Genomic DNA, 24,421 nt, shown 5'->3' on the forward strand with positions numbered 1-24,421 from the left:
CACAGTACGCTCTGATGGTTGCGGCACTGGGGTGAGGGCACAAACTAATGCATGCTTAATGCTTATGCGTCTGCACTCTTAACAAAAGTAAACATTAAAAAAAATGTAATTTCATTTACAGTATGTCTTGGTGCACGACACTCAGGCGACAATTATTTTTCATTTGATGTGATATCATAAGCAGTTATAATGAAAACTGATATATTTATATTGGAATACAGTATATCTAAAAAATCTCTGGTGTGGTATACATACAGTACAAGTCATAGATGTACTGTAAGAAAATGCTTCTTATATAGAGATGGGTGGACCCCTGGATGCCATGCAAATACTGCTTCTGATGGTATAAAGTTTACCTCCGGTCACTGGTGTGGGCTGATAGGACTACTGCTCCTATCTGCCTACGACTGCTGCCGCTAATAAAAGCGAGAGCAGAAGCGTCTGATGATAATATTCATCGGCTTAGTAATGGAGAGGCATCTGTAAGACACCTGTCCATTACTAATTCTATAGTTATATTGTAAATAAACTCAAAAGCCAGAATAAAGTCTTTTAACCCCTTAGCGACAGAGCCAATTTCCAGCTAAATGAAAAGGCCAATTTTTACAATTCTGACCACTGTCACTTTATGAGGTTATAACTCTGGAATGCTTTAATGGATCCTGCTGATTCTGAGACTGTTTTTTCGTGACATATTGTACTTCATGTTAGTGGTAAAATTTCTTCGCTAAGTCTTGTGTTTATTTATGAAAAAAACGGAAATATGGCGAAAATTGTGCAATTTTAAAACTTTAAATTTTTATGCCCTTAAATCAGAGAGATGTGTCACACAAATTTCTTAATAAATAACATTTCCCACATGTCTACTTTACATCAGCACAATTCTGGAAGCAAAATTTTTTTTTGTTAGGTAGTTATAAGGGTTAAAAGTTGACCAGCGATTTCTCATTTTTACAACAAAATTTACAAAACCATTTTTTTCAGGCACCACATCATATTTAAAGTCATTTTGAGGGGTGACCATGACAGAAAATACCCAAAAGTGACACCGTTCTAAAAACTAGACCCCTCAAGGTGCTCAAAACCACATTCAAGAAGTTTATTAACCCTTTACGTGCTTCACAGGAACTAAAGCAATGTGGAAGGAAAAAATTAACATTTAACTTTTTTTTGCAAAAAATTTACTTCAGAACAAATTTTTTTTATTTTCACAAGTGTTAAAAGAGAAAATAAATCACAAAATTTGTTGTACAATTTCTCCAGAAAACGCCGATACCCCATTTATGGGGGTAAACCACTTTTTCAGCACACGGCAGAGCTCGCAAGGGAAGGAGCGCCGTTTGACTTTTTCAACGCAGAATTGGCTGGAATTGAGATCGGACGCCATGTTGCGTTCGGAGAGCACTTAATGTGCCTAAACAGTGGAAACCTCCAACAAGTGACCCCATTTTGGAAACTAGACCCCTTAAGGAACTTATCTAGATGTGTGGTGAGCACTTTGAACCTTCAAGTGCTTCACAGAAGTTTATAACGTAGAGCCGTGAAAATAAAAAATAATTTTTTTTCCACAAAAATGATATTTTCACCCCCAAATTTTTATTTTTACAAGGGTAACAGGAGAAATCATACACCCACAGTTGTTGTGCGATTTGTCCTGAGTATGCTGATACCCCATATGTGGGGGGACCACTGTTTGGGCGCATGGGAGAGCTTTGAAGGGAAGGAGTGCCATTTTAGAATGCAGACTTTGATGGAATGGTCTGCGGGCATCATGTTGCATTTGCAAAAACCCTGATGGGCCTAAACAGTGGAAACCCCCAACAAGTGACCCCATTTTGGAAACTAGACCCATTAAGGAACTTATGTAGATGTGTGGTGAGCACTTTGAACCTTCAAGTGCATCACAGAAGTTTATAACGTAGAGCCGTGAAAATAAAAAGTCCATTTTTTTCCTCAAAAATGATCTTTTCGCCCCAAAATTTTTATTTTTACAAGGGTAACAGAGAAATCATACCCCCACAGTTGTTGTGCGATTTGTCCTTATTACACTGATACCCCATATGTGGGGGGGAACCACTGTTTGGGTGCATGGGAGAGCTTGGAAGGGAAGGAGTGCCATTTTGGAATGCAGACTTTGATGGAATGGTCTGCGGGTGTCATGTTGCGTTTGCAGAGCCCCTGATGGGCCTAAACAGTGGAAACACCCCACAAGTGACCCCATTTTGTAGCTTATCTAGATGTGTGGTGAGCACTTTGAACCCCCAAGCGCTTCACAGAAGTTTATAAAGGCAGAGCTGTGAAAATAAAAAGTCTTTTTTATTTCCACAAAAGTGATTTTTTTAGACCCCCAAAGTTGGTAAATAGAGGAAACCCCTCAATTCTTGCTCCAACCCTAACCCCAACACACCCCTAACCCTAATCCCAACCCCTAATCATAATTCTAACCCTAATCCTCGTTTGCCCTAACCCTAATTCTAACCCTAGCCCTAGCCCTAACCCTAGCCCTAACCCTAGCGTTACATAGTAACATAGTAACTTAGTTAGTAAGGACGAAAAAAGACATTAGTCCATCCAGTTCAGCCTATAAAATTCTGTCAGAATAGATCTCCAGATCTACATCCTTCTAAAGAACCTAACAATAACTGTAAGATACAATACTGTTACGCTCCAGGAAGACATCCAGGCCTCTCTTGAACCTTTCGACTGAGTTTGCCATCGCCACCTCCTCAGGCAGGGAATTCCAGATTCTCACTGCCCTAACAGTAAAGAATCCACTTCTATGTTGGTGGAAAAACCTTTTCTCCTCCAGACGCAGAGAATGCCCCCTTGTGACCGTCACCTTCCTTGGTATAAACAGATCCTCGGAGAGATATTTGTATTGTCCCCTTATATACTTATACATGGTTATTAGATCGCCCCTCAGTCGTCTTTTTTCTAGACTAAATAATTTTAATTTTGCTAATCTCTCAGGGTATTGTAGTTCCCCCATCCCCTTTATTAATTTTGTTGCCCTCCTTTGTACCCGCTCTAGTTCATAGAATCATAGAATCGTAGAGTTGGAAGGGACCTCCTGGGCCATCTGGTCCAACCCCCTGCTCAAAGCAGGATTCGCTAAATCATCCCAGTCAGATGTCTGTCCAGCCTCTGTTTGAAGACTTCCATTGAAGGAGAACTCACCACTTCTCGTGGCAGCCTGTTCCACTCATTGATCACTCTAACTGTCAAAAAGTTTTTTCTAATATCTAATCTGTGTCTCCTCCCATTCAGTTTCATCCCATTGCTTCTAGTCTTTCCTTGTGCAAATGAGAATAAAGTTGATCCTTCTACAATGTGACAGCCCTTTAGATATTTGTAGACAGCAATTAAGTCTCCTCTCAGTCTTCTCTTTTGCAAACTAAACATTCCCAAATCCTGCAACCTTTCCTCATAAGACAGGGTTTGCAGACCGGTCACCATTCTGGTCGCTCTTTTCTGAACTTGCTCCAGTTTGTTGATGTCTTTTTTAAAATGTGGTGCCCAAAACTGGACACAATATTCCAGATGAGGTCTGACCAAAGAGGAGTAGAGGGAAATAATGACTTCACGTGATCTAGACTGTATGCTTCTGTTAATACATCCTAGAACTGCATTTGCCTTTTTTGCTGCTGCATCACACTGTTGACTCATATTCAGTCTGTGATCTATTAGTTCCATTATATCCTTCCTGAACACCGGTGCCCAAAACTGTACACAGTACTCCATGTGCGGTCTAACCAGAGATTTGTACAGAGGCAGTATAATGCTCTCATCATGTGTATCCAGACCTCTTTTAATGCACCCCATGATCCTGTTTGCCTTGTCAGACGCTGCCTGGCACTGGCTGCTCCAGGTAAATTTATCATTAACTAGGATCCCCAAGTCCTTCTCCATGTCAGATTTACCCAGTGGTTTACCGTTCAGTGTGTAATGGTGATATTGATTCCTTCTTCCCATGTGTATAAGCTTACATTTATCATTGTTAAACTGCATCTGCCACCTTTCGGCCCAAGTTCCCAACTTATCCAGATCCATCTGTAGCAGAATACTATCTTCTCTTGTATTGACTGCTTTACATAGTTTTGTATCATCTGCAAATATCGATATTTTACTGTGCAAACCTTCTACCAGATCGTTAATAAATATGTTGAAGAGAATAGGTCCCAACACCGACCCCTGCGGTACCCCACTGGTCACAGCGACCCAGTTAGAGAATATACCATTTATAACCACCCTCTGCTTTCTATCACTAAGCCAGTTAATTACCCATTTACACACATTTTCCCCCAGACCCAGCATTCTCATTTTGTGTACCAACCTCTTGTGTGGCACGGTATCAAACGCTTTGGAAAAATCAAGATATACCACATCCAATGACTCAACTTGGTCCAGTCTATAGCTTATCTCTTCAAAAAAACTGATTAGATTGGTTTGACAGGAGCGATTCCTCATAAACCCATGTTGATATGGCGTTAAACAGTTATTCTCATTGAGATAATCCAGAATAACATCCCTCAGAAACCCTTCAAATATTTTACCAACAATAGAGGTTAGACTTACTGGCCTATAATTTTCATGTTCACTTTTAGCGACCTTTTTGAATATTGGTACCACATTTGCTATGCGCCAGTCCTGTGGAACAGACCTCGTCGTTAGAGCATCTCAAAATATAAGAAATAATGGTTTGTCTATTACATTACTTAGTTCTCTTAGTACTCGTGGGTGTATACCATCCGGACCCGGAGATTTATCTATTTTAATCTTATTTAGCCGGTTTTGCACCTCTTCTTGGGTTAGATTGGTGACCCTTAATATAGGGTTTTCTTTGTCTCTCGGCATTTCACCTAGCATTTCATTTTCCACCGTGAATACCGTGGCGAAGAAGGTGTTTAATATATTAGCTTTTTCCTCATCATCTACAACCACACTTTCCTCACAATTTTTTAATGGGCCTATGCTTTCACTTTTGATTCTTTTACTATTGATATAGTTGAAGAACAGCTTGGGATTAGTTTTACTCTCCTTAGCAATGTGCTTCTCTGTTTCCTTTTTGGCAGCTTTAATTATTTTTTTAGATAAAGAATTTTTCTCCTTATAGTTTTTTTAGAGCTTCAACGGTGCCATCCTGCTTTAGTAGTTTAAATGCTTTCTTTTTACTGTTAATTGTCCCTCTTACTTTTTTGTTTAGCCACATTGGGTTTTTTCTATTTCTTGTCCTTTATTCTCACAAGGTATAAACCGCTTACAGTGCCTATTAAGGATGTTCTTAAACATTTCCCATTTATTTTCTGTATTCTTAGTTCTGAGGACATTGTCCCAGTCAACCAGATTAAAAGCATCTCTAAGCTGGTCAAAGTTTGCCTTCCTAAATTTCAGTGTTTTTGTGACTCCCTGACATGTCTCCCAGCGAAAGACAAGTGAAACTGTACAATATTGTGGTCGCTATTTCCTAGATGCCCAACAACCTGCAGATTTGTTTTTCTGTCAGGTCTGTTAGATAGTATTAGGTCTAAAAGTGCTGCTCCTCTGGTTGGATTCTGCACCAATTGTGAAAGATAATTATTCTTGGCTATTAGCAGAAACCTGTTGCCTTTATGGGTTTCGCAGGTCTCTGTTTCCCAGTTAATATCCGGGTAGTTAAAGTGCCCCATAACAAGGACCTCATTATGGGTTGCAGCTTCATCTATCTGCCTTAGTAGTAAACTTTCCATGATTTCTGTTATATTTGGGGGTTTGTAACAGACCCCAAAGAGAATTTTGTTACTATTTTTCCCTCTATGTATTTCGACCCATATGGACTCGACATCCTCATTCCCTTCGCTAATATCTTCCCTTAAAGTGGACTTTAGACAAGACTTTACATAAAGACAAACCCCTCCTCCACTCCAATTTTTATGATCCTTTCTAAACAGACTGTAACCCTGTAAGTTAACTGCTCAGTCATAGCTTTCATCTAACCATGTCTCGGTTATTCCCACTATGTCATAGTTACCTGTAGATATTTCTGCTTCTAGTTCTTCCTTCTTGCTTGTCAGGCTTCTGGCGTTTGCGAGCATGCATTTTAGAGAATTTTGCTTTGTTCCAATCTCCTCCCTGTTGATTGTTTTAAAAGTTTTCTTACCTCCCTTCTGAGTATGTTGTCTTGGATCTTCTTTGCCACACCTCATATCATTCATCAGTATAATATCTGGTTTCATGTTCGTGTATAACGTTTTTCTTCCCGTCCCCTCTTCTTCTAGTTTAACGCTCTCATGATGAGTGTAGCGAGTCTTCTGGCTTAACCCTAGCCCTAGCCCTAACCCTAGCCCTAACCCTAACCCTAGCCCTAACCCTAACCCTAGCCCTAGCCCCAACCCTAAAGGAAAACTGAAAAAAAATATTTTCTTTATTTCGTTATGTTGGCCTAACTAAGGGGGTGATAAACGGGGAGGTTATGTACTTTTTTTATTTTGATCACTATGATAGTTTATCATGTTCTCTGGGGTCTCGGCTACCCCCGGCTGCCGAGACCCTGGAGAAAATCCGACACTGGGGGGCGCTATTCACTTTCTCCACAGCGCCGTGAATTAGCGGCGCTGTGGTTTATGTACACTTAATTACCGCCGTTAAAAGGCGTATCGGCGGTCGCTAAGGGGTTAATTGAAAGAATAACACAGCAGTTCAGGGGCCCGGCTGACATCGCAGCCTCAATGATTGACGGTAACCTCGATGACATCACCGCTAGTCACTGATGCTGTGCTCACAGCAGCTCATTCATCGGTGGTTCTCAGCCTGGACAGCCGCATCTTGGCACTGTCCAGGCTGAAAACTGTTTATCCCCTGACATGGATTACGGTGTGGGACAGAACGACAGACAGGTGAGGGATATTGTTGTTTTTTTATTTTTGTTTTATTACAAGAGACAATGGCTTCCATGGAATGGGCGATGATGTGAGTTTGGTTTAATTTAGAATCATTATAGGAGTCTGTCATTCTTTCAATTAAAGGACTTTATTCTGGGTCTGTGTTTATTTAAAATATAACTATAGGATTGGTAATGGATAGGTGACTTATAGACGCTTCTCCATTACTAAGCCGTGGGCTTGATGTCACCTGACAATACAAAGGTGACATCAATCCCACAAATATGAACTATGAACTTCACTTGCCACCGCTACAGGACAAGTGGGAAGAGCCAGGCAAAGTGCTAGAATTGGCGCATCTAATAGATGCACTTTTTATGGGTGGCTGCGGTCTGCTGTTTTAGGCTGGGGGAGGCCAATATCAATGGCCCATTACCAGCCTAAGAATACCAACCCCCAACTGTCTTCTTTATCAAGGCTGTCTGTCAAAAATGTGGGGAGCCCCACGTCTTTTTTTATATTATTTATTTAAATAATTTTAAAAAACAGTGGGGACCCCTCTATTCTTGATAACTAGCCTTGCTAAAGCTGACAGCTGAGGGTTGCAGCCACAGCTGTCAGTTTTGCCTGGCTGGTTATCAGAAGAAAAGATAACCCACGTTGTTTTGTTTTTTAATTATTTATTTAGAGCGCAGGCACTGGCTGAGGAATTTTCCCCATCAGCCTCTCCTGCTCTCGCTGTTATTAGCAGCAGCAGGCATAGGCTGATGAGAGCAGTAGTCCCAATAAGCCCATGCCAGTAACCGGACGTAAACTTTATACCTCTGATCACAGCTGCGGGCTCATGTTGTCATTTGACAGCGTGGGAACCGCGGCTCTCTGACTGGTGGTAATGATTTTACCGCTGATCAGAAGCAGTGCTTTCCGCTCTGTCATGTACATGACAATGTGACAAACACCCAGTGTTCAGGGGGCTGAACCCGAACAGTAACACGGACTTCCTGGTGAAGTCCCTGTTCGGTGTCTGTGCCCAAACAGTAGGTGTTCGCTATGGATGCCAAACTTTATTGTTAGGGTTTGCCCATCTCTATTCATGTACAATAAATTACTTTGTTTAAGGGATCTAACCACTTGCACCAGTGACCCATTTCCGTCACATCTCCTCCAGTCCCTTTCCCCTGCTGTCACCCCTCACCTAACTAAAATATTTAACCTCTCTCTCTTCTGGTACCTTTCCCTCCTCATTTAAGCATGCCATCATACATCCACTACTTAAAAAACCATCCCTTGACCAAAACTGTGCCACTAACTATAGACCTGTCTCTAATCTTCCCTTCATCTCTAAACTCCTGGAACGCCTGGTCCACTACCATCTTATCCACTATCTCTTTGATAACTCTCTTCTCGACCCTCTCCGATCTGGTTTCCTCTCTTTACACTCTACTGAAACTGCCCTCACTAATGTCTCTAATGATCTACTAAAAGCTAAATCAAATGGTCACTACTCCATGCTAATTCTCTTGGATCTCTCTGCAGCATTCGACACTGTGGATCATCAGCTCCTCCTCACTATGCTCCGTTCCATTGGCCTCAAGGACACCATTCTCTCTTGGTTCTCCTCCCATCTATCTGACCGCTCCTTTACTGTATCTTTTGCCGATTCCTCCTCCTCTCACCTTCCCCTTACTGTTGGGGTTCCTCAAGGATCAGTCCTAGGCCCCCTCCTCTTCTCCATGTACACTGCCGCTATTGGTCAAACAAATAGCAGATTTGGCTTCCAGTACCAACTCTATGCTGATGACACCCAATTATACGCTTCTTCTACTGACATCACAACAGCCTTTCTAGAAAACACCGGCGATTGTCTAAATGCTGTGTCTAACATCATGTCCTCACTATATCTGAAACTGAACCTGTCAAAGACTGAACTCCTTGTGTTTCCTACCTCTACTAATGTACCTATACCCGACATTGCCATTTCCGTGTGTGGTTCCACTATTACTCCCCAGCAACATGCCCACTATCTTGGGGTCATACTTGACTCCGAGCTTTCCTTTGCCCCCCACATATGATCACTGGCTCGCTCTTGTTATCTGCACCTCAAAAACATTTCTAGAATTCGACCTTTTCTTACTTTTGACTCCGCAAAAACTCTTACTGTTTCTCTTATTCATTCTCGTCTCGACTATTGTAACTCTCTTCTAATCGGTCTCCCTCTTACCAAACTCTCCCCTCTCCAATCTGTCTTGAATGCTGCAGCCAGGATCATATTCCTCACCAATCGTTACACTGATGCCTCTACCTTGTGCCAGTCATTACACTGGATACCCATCCACTCCAGAATCCAGTACAAACTTATTACCCTCACCCACAAAGCCCTCCATGGCTCAGCACCACCCTACATCTCCTCCCTCGTCTCAGCCTACCACCTTACCCATGCCCTCCGTTCTGCTGATGACCTGAGGTTATCATCCTCAATAATCAGAACCTCCCACTCCCGTCTCCAAGACTTTACACGTGCTGCGCCAATTCTTTGGAATGCACTTCCCAGGTCAATACGATTAGTCCCCAATCCCCACAATTTTAAGCGTTCCCTGAAAACGCATTTATTCAGACTGGCCTACCGCCTCAACACATTAACCTAATCTATCCCTGGGTGGCACAGTCAAAAGTTTTACCATAACCAGGTTCCCACATGCTTTATGCATCCATTAGCCCTCTGTGTCTGTACTGTTACACACTTAACATTATGGCTGGTCCAAACAATCAGGGAAATTCTTACCACCCACCTTTCGTGTCTACCTCTTTCCTCATAGACTGTAAGCTTGTGAGCAGGGCCCTCATTCCTCTTGGTATCTGCTATAATCTATGTGATTATTGTTATGCTGTAATGTCTATTGTCTGTACAAATCTCCTCTGAAATGTAAAGTGCTGCGGAATATGTTGGCGATATAGAAATAAAATGTATTATTATTATTATGTGACAAGTGAGACAAGTTTCCTGGGCAATAACTGTGAGAAGAACAACTGGTATTTAAAATTGCTTATGCACATAACTATTTTCTTATTATGGTGCTTGAACCTCTAGGTTCAAGCAACATATTGTAATCCGATTTCTTATATTTATAGTGCTTTCTTCAAAGCACTATCATGTAATCCGAATGCTGCTAACTTATTCTTCTTCTTCTGCTTCTTCTTAATATTATTCAGTTGAACCACTACACGCACAGACTCCGTTGAGGCATCGTTTTGAAGTCAGCGTCCACGAGTGATGTGCTAAGTATTTTTCGTGTCGATCGGATTTGTAGTTTTTGCGCAATTTGCGTTTGAAAAAACATTTTCCTGTCATTGGAATGCATTGTCTCAATGCATTTCAATGGGAAAATGTTGCCATAGGGAAAACATGGGGCAGTCGTGAGGTGGCAGTTAAGGCAGGCACACCCAATTACTATGCCAACGCCTACGAACTTTACATGACCCCGCCAGGACACAGTTTCTGCCAGATATCAGCTCTTAAAGCGAAACCCAAAGCACAAATGCAAATCTAGCTTCATCATATGACGCATGCCCCTGAGAAAGAATATGCGCCAAAGTGGATCTATAAGCCCAGTGCACCAAACTGGCTTTTAAAGGGCCGATGCACCTAAGTGATTCTTAAAGGGCCGGCGCACCAAAATGAGTCTTAAAGGACCGACGCGCCAAATCGAAAGCTGAGTGACCCCAGGCTCCAAATCGGAGGCTGATTGACCCCGGCCTCCAAATCGGAGGCTGAGCCACCCCGGCCTCCAAATTGGAGGCTGATCGACCCCGGCCTACAAATCGGAGGCTGAGCCACCCTGGCCTCCAAATCGGACCCAGAGTGGCCCTGTCCACCAAATCGGACCCAGAGTGGCCCTGCCTGCCAAACCGGACCCAGAGGGGCTCCGCCCACCAAATTGGACCCAGATGGGCCCCGCCCACCAAATTGGACCCAGAGGGGCTCAGCCCAGAAAATCAGACCCTAAGGGGCCCCACCCACAAAATCGAACCCTGAGGGGCTCCGGCCACAAAATCGGACCCTGACGGATCCCGTCTATCAATTTAAGCCCTAAGGAGCCCAGGCCACCGAATCGGATCCTGAGGGGGCCCACCCACCAAATCAGACCCTGAGGGGCCCCACAGGCCAAAGTGGCCCCTGAGAGGCACCCACAGTTAAAACAGATCCTGAGTTGAAAGTCTTGCAGGGGCAGCAGGCAAGTCTCTCTTAAAGGGGCAGCCCGGGCACCATTTCAAAGCACTATCTGTACTTCCTTCAGGAAATATACATCTAGTTCTGCTTCTTCTTCTTATTATAGTGGTTTGAAAAAACCACTATATTGTAATCCGAACGCTGCTAACTTATTCTTCTTATTCAGTTGATTTCCGCAATTAATGCGGCCCGAACCGCTACACGCACAGACTCCGTTGAGGTGTCGTTTCGAAGCCAGCGTCCATGAGTGGTGTTCTAAGTATTTTTCTTGTCAATCGGATTTGTAGTTTTTGCGCAATTTGCGTTTGAAAATTTTTTTTCCCGTCATTGGAATGCACTGTCTCAATGCTTTTCAATGGGAAAATGTTGCCACAGTCAAAACATGCCCTGAGGCGATTGAAATGGCAGTTAAGCTCATTGATATGCGCAGGCAGACCCAGTTACTATGCCAACGCCTACGAACATCACATGACCTCTCCAGGACACACTTTCTAGCAGATAATATCAGCTCTTAAAGCGAAACCTACAACACAAATGCAAATCTAGCTTCATCACATGACGCATGCCCCTGAGAGAGAATGTGCGCCAAAGTGGATTTAGAAGCCCAATGGGCAAAACTAGCTCTTAAAGGGCCGACGCGCCAAAGTGATTCTTAAAGGGCCGCCACGCCAAAGTGATTCTTAAAGGGCCGGCGCACCGAAATGAGTCTGAGGCTGGAGTCACACACAACCATTAAAAAAAGGTCCCATTTTAAGGGTCCGAAATCACACAAAGGTATCTTAACCATTGATCCGTTTTTGATGGGATTTTTCTTAATTGATGCGATTATAATCGCATGTAAGGATCCGTTAGACATCCATCTGGCGAGATTTTCTCGCAGGGTAGCTAAATGGACATATAATTGAGCCCAATGACAGGTTTCCCCACACAAAGAATGAATAGATCTAGACACACACATATATATATATATATATACACATATATATATATATATATTTTATACATGTCATAGAGACACATTAATATATATATTACAAATTCATACAGTTCATCATAGCAGAATAGCCGCAGAAACATTTGCCGGCTTTTGTATAATTATTCTCCTGCCCGACATGAAATGACACATGGTTTACATATAGTTAACCATTTCATTTCATGTTTTTTTTGTTATGTCTATCACAATTAATTAGATGAGGGTTTGTAGGTAAAATTTTGGACTTGTAGGGGTTAATTTAAGGGGGTTAATTCGTTGTATGAAATTGCAGGGACTCCTGCTGACGTCACTGAGGCTGCAGGGAGTCCCCGTAATTTCATACAACGATTTAACCCCTTAAATTAACCCCTACAAGTCCAAAATTTTACCCACAAACCCTCATCTAATTAATTGTGATAGACATAAAAAAACATTATATGAAATGGTTAACTATATGTAAACCATGTGTCATTTCATGTCGGGCAGGAGAATAATTATACAAAAGCCGGCAAATGTTTCTGCGGCTATTCTACTATGATGAACGGTATGAATTCGAAATATATGTATAAATGTGTCTCTATGACATGTATAAAATATATATATATATATATATATATATATATGTGTCTAGATCTATTCATTCTTTATTTAACCGGTCTCTGTGATTTTACTGTATTGGAAGAATTGCCAGCTTTTGCTAAAGGACACCGGGTGCGATTTTATCGCAAGTCACACATCTAGTCCGTTTTTAGTCCCATTTTTTCTCACCCCCATAGACTTGTATTGTCGAATCCGATCCGAAAATCGGTGACAATCGCAGCATGCTGCGATTGTCTCGGTCCGAGGATCGGATCCGATCAAAAATCGCATGATGGGAGCTGCCCCATAGAGTAACATTGGGACGAATGCAATGCGATTTTTTTATCGCATTGCATTCGTCCAATTCAATCGCCAGTGTGACCCCGGCCTTAAAGGGCCGGCGCGCCAAATCGAAAGCTGAGTGACCCCAGGCTCCAAATCGGAGGCTGAGCCACCCCGGCCTCCAAATCGGACCCAGAGTGGCCCCGCTCACCAAATCGGACTCAGAGTGGCCCCGCCCACCAAATCGGACCCAGAGTGGCCCCGCCCACCACACCGGACCCTGAGGGGCCCCGCCCACCAAATTGGACTCAGAGTGGCCCCGCCCACCAAATCGGCCCCAGAAAGGCCCCGCCCACCACATCGGACCCTGAGGGGCCCCGCCCACCAAATCGGACTCTGAATGGCCCCGCCCACCAAATCGGCCCCTGAAAGGCCCCGCCCACCAATCGACCCCTGAGGGGCCCCACCCACCAAATCTGACCCTGAGGGGCCCCGCCCACCAAATCGGACTCTGAATGGCCCCGCCCACCAAATCGGCCCCTGAAAGGCCCCGCCCACCAATCGACCCCTGAGGGGCCCCACCCACCAAATCTGACCCTGAGGGGCCCCGCCCACCAAATCGGACCCTGAGTGGCCCCGCCCACCAAATCGGACCCAGAATGGCCCCGCCCACCAAATCGGACCCTGAGAGGCCCCACCCACCAAATCAAACCCTGAGGGGCCCGTCCACCAAATCAGACCCTGAGGGGCCCCACCCACCAATTCGGACCCATAGTGGCTTCACCCACCAAATCGGACCCTGAGGGGCCCCGCTCACCAAATCGGACTCTGAGGGGCCCCGCCCACCAAATCAGACCCAGAGTGGCCCCGCCCACCAAATCGGACCCAGAGTGGCTTCACACACCAAATTGGACTCTGAGGGGCCCCACCCTCCAGATCAGACCCTGAGGGGCCTCGCCCACCAAGTTGGACTCTGAGGGGCCCCGCCCTCCAGATAAGACCCTGAGGGGCCTCGCCCACCAAATCGGACCCTGAGGGCCCCGGCCACCAAATCAGACCCAGAGTGGCCTCGCCCACCAAATCAAACTCTGAGGGGCCCCACCCACCAAATCAGACCCAGAGGGGCCCCGCCCAACAAGTAAGACCCTGAGAGGCCTCGCCCACCAATTTGGACCCTGAGGGGCCCCGCCCACCAAATCGGACCCTGAGGGGCCCCGCCCACCAAATCGGACCCTGAGGGGCCCCACCCACCAAATAGGACCCAGAGTGGCCCCACCCACCAAATCGGACCCAGAGTGGCCTCACCCACCAAATCGAACTCTGTGGGGCCCCGCCCAACAAATAAGATCCTGAGAGGCCCCGCCCACCAATTTGGACCCTGAGGGGCCCCGCCCACAAAATTGGACCCTGAGGGGCCCCGCCCACAAAATTGGACCCTGAGGGGCCCCGCCCACAAAATTGGACCCTGAGCGGCCCCACCCACAAAATCGGACCCTGAGTGATCCCATCCACCATTTCAAACCCTGAGGAGCCCAGGCCACCAAATCGGATCATGAGGGGCCCCACCCACCAAATCAGACCCTGAGGGGCCCCACAGGCCAAAGTGGCCCCTGAGAGGCACCCACAGTTAAAACGGATCCTGAGTTGAAAGTCTCTCTTAAAGGGCAGCCCAGGCTCCATTTCAAAGCACTATCTGTACTTCCTTCAGGAAATACACATCTAGTTATTATTATTCAGTTGATTTTCCGCAATTAATGTGGCCCGAACCGCTACACGCACAGACTCCATTGAGGTGTCGTTTCGAAGCCAGCGTCCATGAGTGATGTGCTAAGTAATTTTCGTGTTGATGAGATTTGTAGTTTTTGCGCAATTTGCGTTTGAAAAAACATTTTCCTCAATGCATTTCAATGGGAAAATGTTGCCATAGAGAAAACATGCCCTGAGGCGATTCAAATGGCAGTAAAGCTCATTGATATGCGCAGGCAGACCCAGTTACTATGCCAACGCCTATGAACTATACATGACCTCTCCAGGACAGAGTTTCTGGCAGATAATATCAGCTCTTAAAGTGAAACCCACAGCACAAATGCAAATCTAGCTTCATCACATGATGCATGCCCCTGAGAGAGAATGTGCGCCAAAGTGGATTTAGAAGCCCAGTGAGCCAAACTGGCTCTTAAAGGGCCGACGCGCCAAAGTGATTCTTAAAGGGCCGGAGCACCGAAAGGAGTCTTAAAGGGCCGGCATGCCAAATTGAAAGCTGAGCCACCCCGGCCTCCAAATCGGAGGCTGATCGACCCTGGCCTACAAATCGGAGGCTGAGCCACCCCGGCCTCCAAATCGGACCCAGAGTGGCCCCGCCCACCAAATCGGACCCAGAGTGGCCCCGCCCACCAAATCGGACCCAGAGTGGCCTCGCCCACCAAATCAGACCCAGAGTGGCCCCGCCCACAAAATCGGACCCTGAGGGATCCCGGCCACCAATTCAAGCCCTGTGGAGCCCGGGCCACCGAATCGGATCCTGAGGGGCCCCACCCACCAAGTCAGACCCTGAGGCCAAAGTGGCCCCTGAGAGGCACCCACAGTTAAAACTATCCTGAGTTGAAAGTCTTGTAGGGGCAGCAGGCAAGTCTCTTTTAAAGGGGCAGCCCAGGCAACATTTCAAAGCACTATCTGTACTTCCTTCAGGAAATACACATCTAGTTATTATTCTACTTCTTCTCCACATTTTCTGCAATTAATGTGGCCCGAACCGCTCGGCGCAGAGACCCCGTTCAGGCGGCATTTCGAAGCCCTCGGTGGGGACAGGTGTGCTATGTATTTTTGGAGTCGATCCGATTTGTAGTTTTTAAAAAATTTGCATTTTAAGCAAAAATTTTCCCATAGGAATTAATGGCAACCTTTCCATGACCCCCAACTGACATGGATTGAAGCCACAGCGCAGGTGCAGTGACCTTACAAAGATGGCAGCTATGCAAATGCAACTTTCACACATGACCCGTATTAGCTAATAGAAGCTGACAGATTGATGATTCAAGGTCTTAAAGGTGCAGCGCGCCAGTGGCTTCGGAATAGCCCCACCCAGTGATGGCTAACCTTGGCACTCCAGCTGTTGTAAAACTACAACTCCCAGCATGCCCTTGCAACCTGCAGCAGTTGAGGCATGCTGGGAGTTGTAGTTCTCCAACAGCTGAAGTGCCAAGGTTTGCCATCACTGCAGTCAGGAGCCAAAGTGGCTTTAAAAGCCCAGTGTGCCAAAGTGGCCCCTGAGGGACCCGAGGCGCCAAGGTGGCCCTCGAGTCAAAGTGGCAGCATGTGTCAACATGGCTAAAGTGGCTACTAAGTGGCCAAAGTGGCTACCGAGGTGCCGAATGTGCCAAAGTGGCTACCAAGTGGCCAAAGTGGCTACTGAGGTGCCGAATGTGCCAAAGTGGCTACCAGGTGGCCAAAGTGGCTACCAAGTGGCCAAAGTGGCTACAGAGGTGCTGAATGTGCCAAAGTGGCTACCAAGTGGCTAAAGTGGCTACTGAGGTGCCGAATGTGCCAAAGTGGCTACCGAGGGGCCGAATGTGCCAAAGTGGCTACCAAGTGGCCAAAGTGGCTAGTAAGATGCCGAATGTGCCAAAGTGGCTACCAAGTGGCCAAAGTGGCTACAGAGGTGCCAAATGTTCCAAAGTGGCTACCAAGTGGCCAAAGTGGCTACCAAGGTGCCTAATGTCCCAAAGTGGCTACCAAGTGGCCAAAGTGGCTACAGAGGTGCCGAATGTGCCAAAGTGGCTACCAAGTGGCCAAAGTGGCTACTGAGGTGCCGAATGTGCCAAAGTGGCTACCAAGTGGCCAAAGTGGCTACCAAGTGGCTAAAGTGGCTACTGAGGTGCCGAATGTGCCAAAGTGGTACCAAGTGGCCAAAGTGGCTACAGAGGTGCCGAATGTGCCAAAATGGTTACCAAGTGGCCAAAGTGGCTAGTATGGTGCCGAATGTGCCAAAGTGGATACCAAGTAGCCATAGTGGCTACTGAAGTGCCAAATGTGCTAAAGTGGCTATCAAGTGGCCAAAGTGGCTACCGAGGTGCCGAATGTGCCAAAGTGCCTACCAAGGTGCCAAATGTGACAAAGTGGCTACCAAGTGGCCAAAGTGGCTACCGAGGTGCCAAATGTACCAAATTAGCTACCAAGTGGCCAAAGTGGCTACCGAGGTGCTGAATGTGCCAAAGTGGCTACCAAGTGGCCAAAGTGGCTACAGAGGTGCCAAATGTGCCAAAGTGGCTATACACAACATTCATATCCTAACTTTACTTTCTTACAGTCGACACCTGATACACTGCTGTAAAGCTGGCAGCGCTGTTCAAGCACCATGTATTTCCTTCAGGAAATGCCCATCTAGTTCATTTATATTTTACTAGATTATGGCTCAATGCTATCGCATCGGGAGGATGCGATAGCATCACACCTCTTGCCATGTTAACCCTCAACACACACACTCCTCTCACCTTTCACCCTCTCCACTCACGGCCACTCACTCTTTCACTCCACATACGACCCCTTCTCTCACTCCGTCTCTCATACTCACGCCGTCATCGCCGCTGCTCCACGATCCCCGACATCTTCTTCCGCCGGCGCCATCCTGGATCCAGACGTTGTCCACGCCGGCGACATGTTCTTGTGGCAACGCCATCTTGAGTATCGTGAAATCCCGCGATACTCAAGATTGCGTCGCCGGAAGAACATGTCGCCGGCGTGGACGACGTCGGGATCCAAAATGGCGTTGGCGAAATCTCATGAGTTTTCGCCGACGCAATTTTGGCTCCCGACGTCGTCCTCGCCGGCGACATGTTCTTGCGGCGACGCCATCTTGAGTATCGCAGGATTTCGCCGATCCAAAATAGCATCGCCGCAGGAACATGTCACCGGCGTGGATGCCGTCGGGATCCTAAATGGCGTCGGCGAAATCTCGCGACATTTCGCCGACGCCATTTTGGATCCCGACGCCCTCCACGCCGGCGACATGTTCTTGCGGCGACGCCATCTTGAGTATCGCGGGATTTCGCGATACTCAAGATGGCGTCGCCGCAAGAACATGTCGCCGGCGTGGAGGACGTCTGGATCCAGGATGGCGCCGGCGGAAGAAGATGTCGGGGATCATGGATCAGCGGCGATGACGGCGTGAGTATGAGAGACGGAGTGAGAGAAAGGGTCGTATGTGGAGTGAAAGAGTGAGTGGACGTGAGTGGAGATGGTGAAAGGTGAGAGGAGTGGTGTGTTGAGGGTTAACATGGAAAGAGGTGTGCGGTGACGTCACCAGTTACAACTGGACGGAAGTTGTTACAACCGGAAGCTGCTTAGGGCATTTATTATTATAGATAGGCATGCAAAATTTGTGTTATGTAAAAAATGCCATAACAATCCATGTGCAATTCTCTGAAGCAGTCTCTTCCGTTATGTTTGGAGTGGTGTTTTGAATCCAAATTCTAACAAGCATGAACTATGACTGATATGTATTGATGGTCAGAATGTTTTTTACGGAACATGGTTTCTACTGTAGATACTAAAACTAATGTAAAGAATTTGTCATTTGGTTGAATACATGCGTAAAGGTCATTTTACTGTTTGCCTGTTCATGGACTGATTGCAAGGGTTTTTAGACAGGCTGATTATCAGGAATAAGCATTCTGATAATCATCTAGTCTAGATGCACCATAAGAAACATTATACAGTGACTTTATATTGTTTTTCTGTGTTCAAATCTAATGGAAGTTTATTACTGTAGATTTGATGTAACATGGAAAAAAGTGAAGAAAATTAAAATCAATGGATTGAAAATAAGCAAAAAGTCATGAAAAGTGGAAAACTACAGAACAATCTCAATGACTCTCTGTACAGAAAAACTGTTTCCTTTATGACTTCTTGCTGCCTAGGTAAACTTTTCTTCTGAGAGACACATTCATTGTGTTTAATTTATATTGGAACAAGTCTGCCCTCAGAGGCGCCGGCTCATAGTGGTTAGTTTGACAGCAGTTGCAAAGTTCTACCATCAAAAAGTCTTTGTTTTAAACTTTTGAAAATTGGCTACATTAGAACATTTTAAAGGCAACATTTTAAGAAGTATCAGCAGCGCCAATTACACTTACCAACACCCGACCTGTTAACGTCTGAGCCGAAATCATCACACCCGCCCAGTCTTTTACAGATGTCATCCAGCCCACCTCCGCAACAGCAATCTCTTCTTTTTCATCTGTTGGCTTGTAGTCTCCATCGGTTGCCTGGGTACTGACTGTATTTGCAACTTTTTGTGCCTCCTGAAAGAAAGGGTATAATTTAGAATATAATTTAATTGTAAGGCAGAAAAATGAAAAATAGTGTACAAACCATTACCAACATCCATCAAGATAACACTATGAGAAAGACAGCATTTAAGAAATGAAAAACATAACTCAGCCAACAGTTCCGTTATATGGGTACAAATGGCACCAGACAGACCTATTGACTATACTTGGGCTCATCTAAACCAAAAGCCTAAGGCCAGACTCACACATCCATGTTTTGTGGTTTGACAGCCTCACAGGAATATCTGAGGTTGTCAAGTTGCAGTCAGGAGATACTTGGCTGGTCCAAGCATCATGGTCTGTACTTGGACTGTGATACACGGATGTGTGATTCTGGCCCCCTCGCAGGAGAAAGCTGTTCTCTTGGTTGAATTATGGGCTTAATTTATGAATCTTCTCTGCTACAGTGTCCTCATATCCTGTCAATGTGCTCCTTATATGGGCCCACACGGGATTTAATTGCTGCAGTTGGCAGATAAAATCCACAACAAATTAAAGTCTTTGGCATTTGAGCCAAATTATCAATCCTGCAATCTAAAGTAAAATCAATAACGAATCCGCAGGAAATTCCACAAGTGATACAGAATTGCTCCAGATTTGAGTAAAAAATCCCAGGAAAACCCCTTTAACTTTCTAATACCATATGCGTTTTAGTCCTTAGCCCCTTAAAGATGCAGTTGGGCCTTAAGGACACAGTACGTCATGGAAAAAGGGGACACACTACAGCCAAATGTTATTATGTTATAGATAATTCTACTAAAATATATATGCAATTTCTTAGCACAGAATAGCAACATTTTACTAATGATAGTATTCAACCATGCAACATTATACATAGCAGTGTATATATTTTATGTCTTCCTGACATTGATTAGCAGTTGTCAGGACACAGTTTAAGTATAAGGTTATCATTAGGGGTCGCTGGCCCCCAGAGAGCAAAGGAGGCAGAGCAGAGGTGAGCAGTGCTGCCCGTGACCTCTGACACTACAATAACGCTATAAATAACTGGATATGCTTTACTTTTCTCTGGGATCCAATGGGTAGCATTTCTCCTTGAGGAGAGAGACATGTCAAGTCTGTCATGCCAATGTAAAGAGACTTTTAGGCCTTGCATGCTCCTCTGGGAAATTAAATATGCAAAGTGTCTCTTCATAAAGAGGACTAAGACTCTAGTGCAAGCGATTGGAAGTAGCAATCCTAAAAGTCAATATTGATGCCTTAATGAGCCTTGTCACATGACTTAGGATAAAAGCTTGTATCCCAAGTCATGTGGCAAGGCTCGAAAGGCACTAGAGTTCTAGTCCTCTTCCTCTCTGAAGAGACAATTTGCATTGCTTATCTCTCTGCCTCTTGTTGTGCTGAGTGCTGCTCTTGTTCATTGTTATCTGTAGCTCCATCATGGGCAGATGTCAGAGCCTTGCTCAAATCTACAGTCTCACATCTTCTGACTTGAACAGTTCGCTCCAGACATTTGTCTGCAGTGAGGCTACAGAAAACACTGGAAGCGGGCAGTCTGTAGGACAATAGGCAGAGAGATCAGCACCTATCTGCCCCTTCTCTCCTGCATGCTCCTGCCCAGCATGGCAATGTTCAGTGTTATCTGTAGCTCCAGTGCAGAGATCAGGAGCCACTGAGGACTTGGGCTTCACCTCTTATATATAGGTGCTCACTGCCTATGCGTGAGCCTTTGCCTATGCCTCTGTGGATGGGGCCCTAGGCAATTGCCCGTAAACGCACCAGTGCAGGCTCTGGATTTAAAATATGTTTGTTTGACTGCCCAGTGTGACTTTATATTACTTTTCACACGGTAGCAATATCTGGGGCAGATGTACTCTTTGCTGAGTCTTGTAAATGATGGGCAGGCACAGCTAGTAACGTTACTCATCAGCCATTTTGCCCTGGGAGCTATGGAAGGTGCCACAAAGAAACAAAAGACGGATGAGTACAATTTAATTCTCCATATTGGGTCCCAACCAGTTCTTACTATACTCCATGTTGGTCAATAATAACTGCCTAGTCAGGAGATGGGATAGTTAACGGTATATGGCCATCTTCAGTGGCATAATTATTTTTGGTACCGATGTGACAATGATGTAGGTGGTCATCTAAAACCACAACATGTCCCAAAGGTGAACTGATCTTATGCACATTTATGTAGTAAGCTAAAGCAAGACTTGTACCTACAGACATTAGGAATAATAGGGAACCATTTGTACTGATGCTCTTGAGCTGAGGGGCCTCAAAGACCCTCTGTCACATAGGTAGACACCAGTAAATGTAATTGTCAGGTGGAAGGGCATAGCTTTTGGATTGAGGCTAGATGCATTGAGTTATGCCACTGTTTAAAACAGTTTCTAAATTTTTTATGTGTAAATTTTCCATGGTTTTAGAAAAAACAAACTTTAAATAGTATAAAATGAATATATACACAGAGAGCATATTTAGTTATTGTCCAACTCCGTTGGGAAACAATGTTATAACAGTGCTATAATTTTTGCAAGTCTCCAGCCAACAAAGTTTTCATCTTGGCATGTATTCTGTAACTATCACATAAAACATTACTAAAACCATATACAAAATATTATAAACCAGTTGTTTCATTGTAAAGCATATTCCTTTTATTGAGGCGCCAATTTATATTGTTAAATGAGCCTGTAGGTCTTGCAACGAATAAGCTCAGTGGTTCTCGATCATTAGATCGCATACGTCCACATGAAGGTTAGAAAAGCTCCATGATTAGCTGGAGCCTAATTTTCCACATCTCATTTCTCTGCAATCCAAGGCACACATCAATGATACATGAGTAAAGCAGATGGAATTTTCATGCAAAGCAACAGCGCCTCATTCACTTTTTATTCCTTCCTTTTAATCACTAGGGAACAGAAATCTGGGCATCTTAGGGCACACTTTAGTGATCAGTAACAAGGACAATGAAGGCAATGATGCCACCGACTATGGAGCCAACAATTCCTATTAATACATTTTACAGTAGGTGATTCTATTTCATAATAATACCACTTAAAAAATTCTTGATGGTTTGCATTTATACAGGTTGTTGAACTTAAATCTAGGATAAAAACCCTGCAGTAACAAAATAAATAAATTGTAAGGATACATGTAATATCTTGGTTTACTTTATTTGCTTTTGATCAAAAGAGCACAGAAGCCATTCCACTGCGACAAGGTGTACCCAATTGGGATGTGTGGTAGGGGCCGGGATTGGGGGGTGGACCACTGCTTACCCTGTTCGGACGCCGCAGACATCAGGCGACTCAAAGGACGAGGCGGAGACAGATTTCACATGTAACAGTTCTGGATTTATTCGTCATCCTCCTGACAACCACCAAACACGCACCGCAGCTTCTTCACATTATCTCCAGGCCCGGGTACCTGCACCTTCGTTCCAGTCACTGTAACGCACCTCGCGGATCTTTCACTGGGGGCTGTCCTAGACCAATCTACCCCCAGCGCTTCATCTGTCCGAGGTCGTCGTCCAATCAGTACCCCCCGGGGCCTCGTCTGTCCTGCGGTCCGTCAGGGCCACCCCCCTGACTATCTCTTCTCTGTCCGTCCCCTGGCTGAGCTCTTCTCTCTTCCCTGTCTTCTTCTGAGCTCCTCCCGGGACTAAACTCCTCTCGAGCCCCGCCTACTTCTATTTATCCCCTCTCTCACAGGGGAATTCCCCTCCGGGGCTCCTATCTCCCCGCCCCCCATGACTAAGCATATCCTGAGCCATAAGCTGATGTATAGTCCTACACTACTCTCCCCTGGCATCTTGTGGTCACTTCTCAGTACTACACCCTCCTATCCTGCTTTTCCTAGCTGTCACCCTTCTACCCTGTCAATCTCCGTCTCTGGTGTACAAATCGTCCCCTCCTACTGCCAGTCACGTCTGTCCGTCAAGTCACCTTCCCCACAGATGGACCCCAACTCTTGTAGTTTACCTCACTACATGCCAGCAGATCTTACAATAGACAGGAGCAGAGCCGGACCCAGACTTAAATGTTTTGCACCCGCGCATGGAAAGCTATATAGATAAGACGTACAGTCCAAAGGGGGAGCCAAACCCCACTAAGTACAAAAACTAAAGCAAAACCAAAGAATTGAGATACAAAATAGTCCTGATGTGCCTCCAGCTAACTTGAGGCCTTCTGGCACGTAGCCTGTGGGGATTCATAAGTCTGCAGTCCCAAAGAGTGACTGCAGACTTATTGATTTGGACAGGACAACACACTTAATTATACATTCTGCATATTTTGTAACATTTTTATTGTGAGTAAAAGTATTTAAACCTCTTCCATGCCTATTTTATGGTGCAGGTTTAATGTCCCTTTATGCAATGTACATGTCCAGCACATATCGCATTGCTTGGCATGCTGATTTTCAATTATTAAATAATAGATTATTGACACAAATATTTATTAGGTGAATACACAGAGATCATTCACATCCAAGACATTATTTATTCTGTTGTAAAAGAATCATGACTTAAGGAAATAACTCTTAAACATATCAGTAATGGTACAAGCATATTGATGGCAGTAGTTCACATATGCACTGAGTAATCAATGTAAACAACCTGAGCTTTAGGAGCCTGGTTTTACACTGGACACCCAGTATTTAATTATTCCAATAATTAGAAAGAGTGACAATAAATAACAAATCCTCTATGACTAATGATAATACAGACAAAAAGGCATGAAATAAATGAGGAGAACGAAAGTATTCTGTGGGCGCTGCCACAAGCAGGATTGGAGATATATAGAGAGAAATGCATTTATTGATAAAAGTAACGCATTTCGAAATCTGATTTCTTTCTCAGACATGATAAAAAGGATATGCGGAACAGCTTTATAGGGGTGTCATCATGGACAGCATGCAAGGACTAGCCCAGCCACTGAAACCATCGTCACTGATGATGCTTCATTTCAGGGAGGGGCAGAGGTTGTGATCGCGACCACAGACTCTGCCCCCTGATGATGCTTCGTTTTAGGGAGGGAGCAGGGGCTGTGTGAGTGACCACAGACTCTGCCCCCTGATGATGCTTCGTTTTATGGAGGGGGCAGGTTCTGTGACAGTGACCACACACTCTGCTCTTTGATGATGCTTCATTCTAGGGAGGGGGTGGGGGCTGTGACAGTGACCACAGACTCTGCCCCCTGATGATGCTTCATTCTAG

The 24,421-nt window shown here is 45.1% G+C and overlaps 1 protein-coding gene across 22 annotated transcripts in view; it reads right to left on the reverse strand.

Moving 5' to 3' along the window:
* The window catches only part of KCNMA1 (potassium calcium-activated channel subfamily M alpha 1), an 867,158-nt gene that overhangs the window by 582,511 nt on the left and 260,226 nt on the right, over nucleotides 1–24,421 (reverse strand). For all 22 annotated transcript variants that reach the window (XM_073571201.1, XM_073571213.1, XM_073571218.1 and 19 more), the window contains exon 2: nucleotides 19,048–19,215. In XM_073571201.1, the coding sequence (XP_073427302.1) occupies nucleotides 19,048–19,215 (168 nt within the window). The remainder of the gene's footprint in view (nucleotides 1–19,047; nucleotides 19,216–24,421) is intronic.

Source organism: Dendrobates tinctorius, unplaced genomic scaffold, assembly GCF_039654945.1.
Source record: "Dendrobates tinctorius isolate UK_male_01 unplaced genomic scaffold, ASM3965494v1 ptg000028l, whole genome shotgun sequence".
Taxonomy (NCBI): domain Eukaryota; kingdom Metazoa; phylum Chordata; class Amphibia; order Anura; family Dendrobatidae; genus Dendrobates; species Dendrobates tinctorius.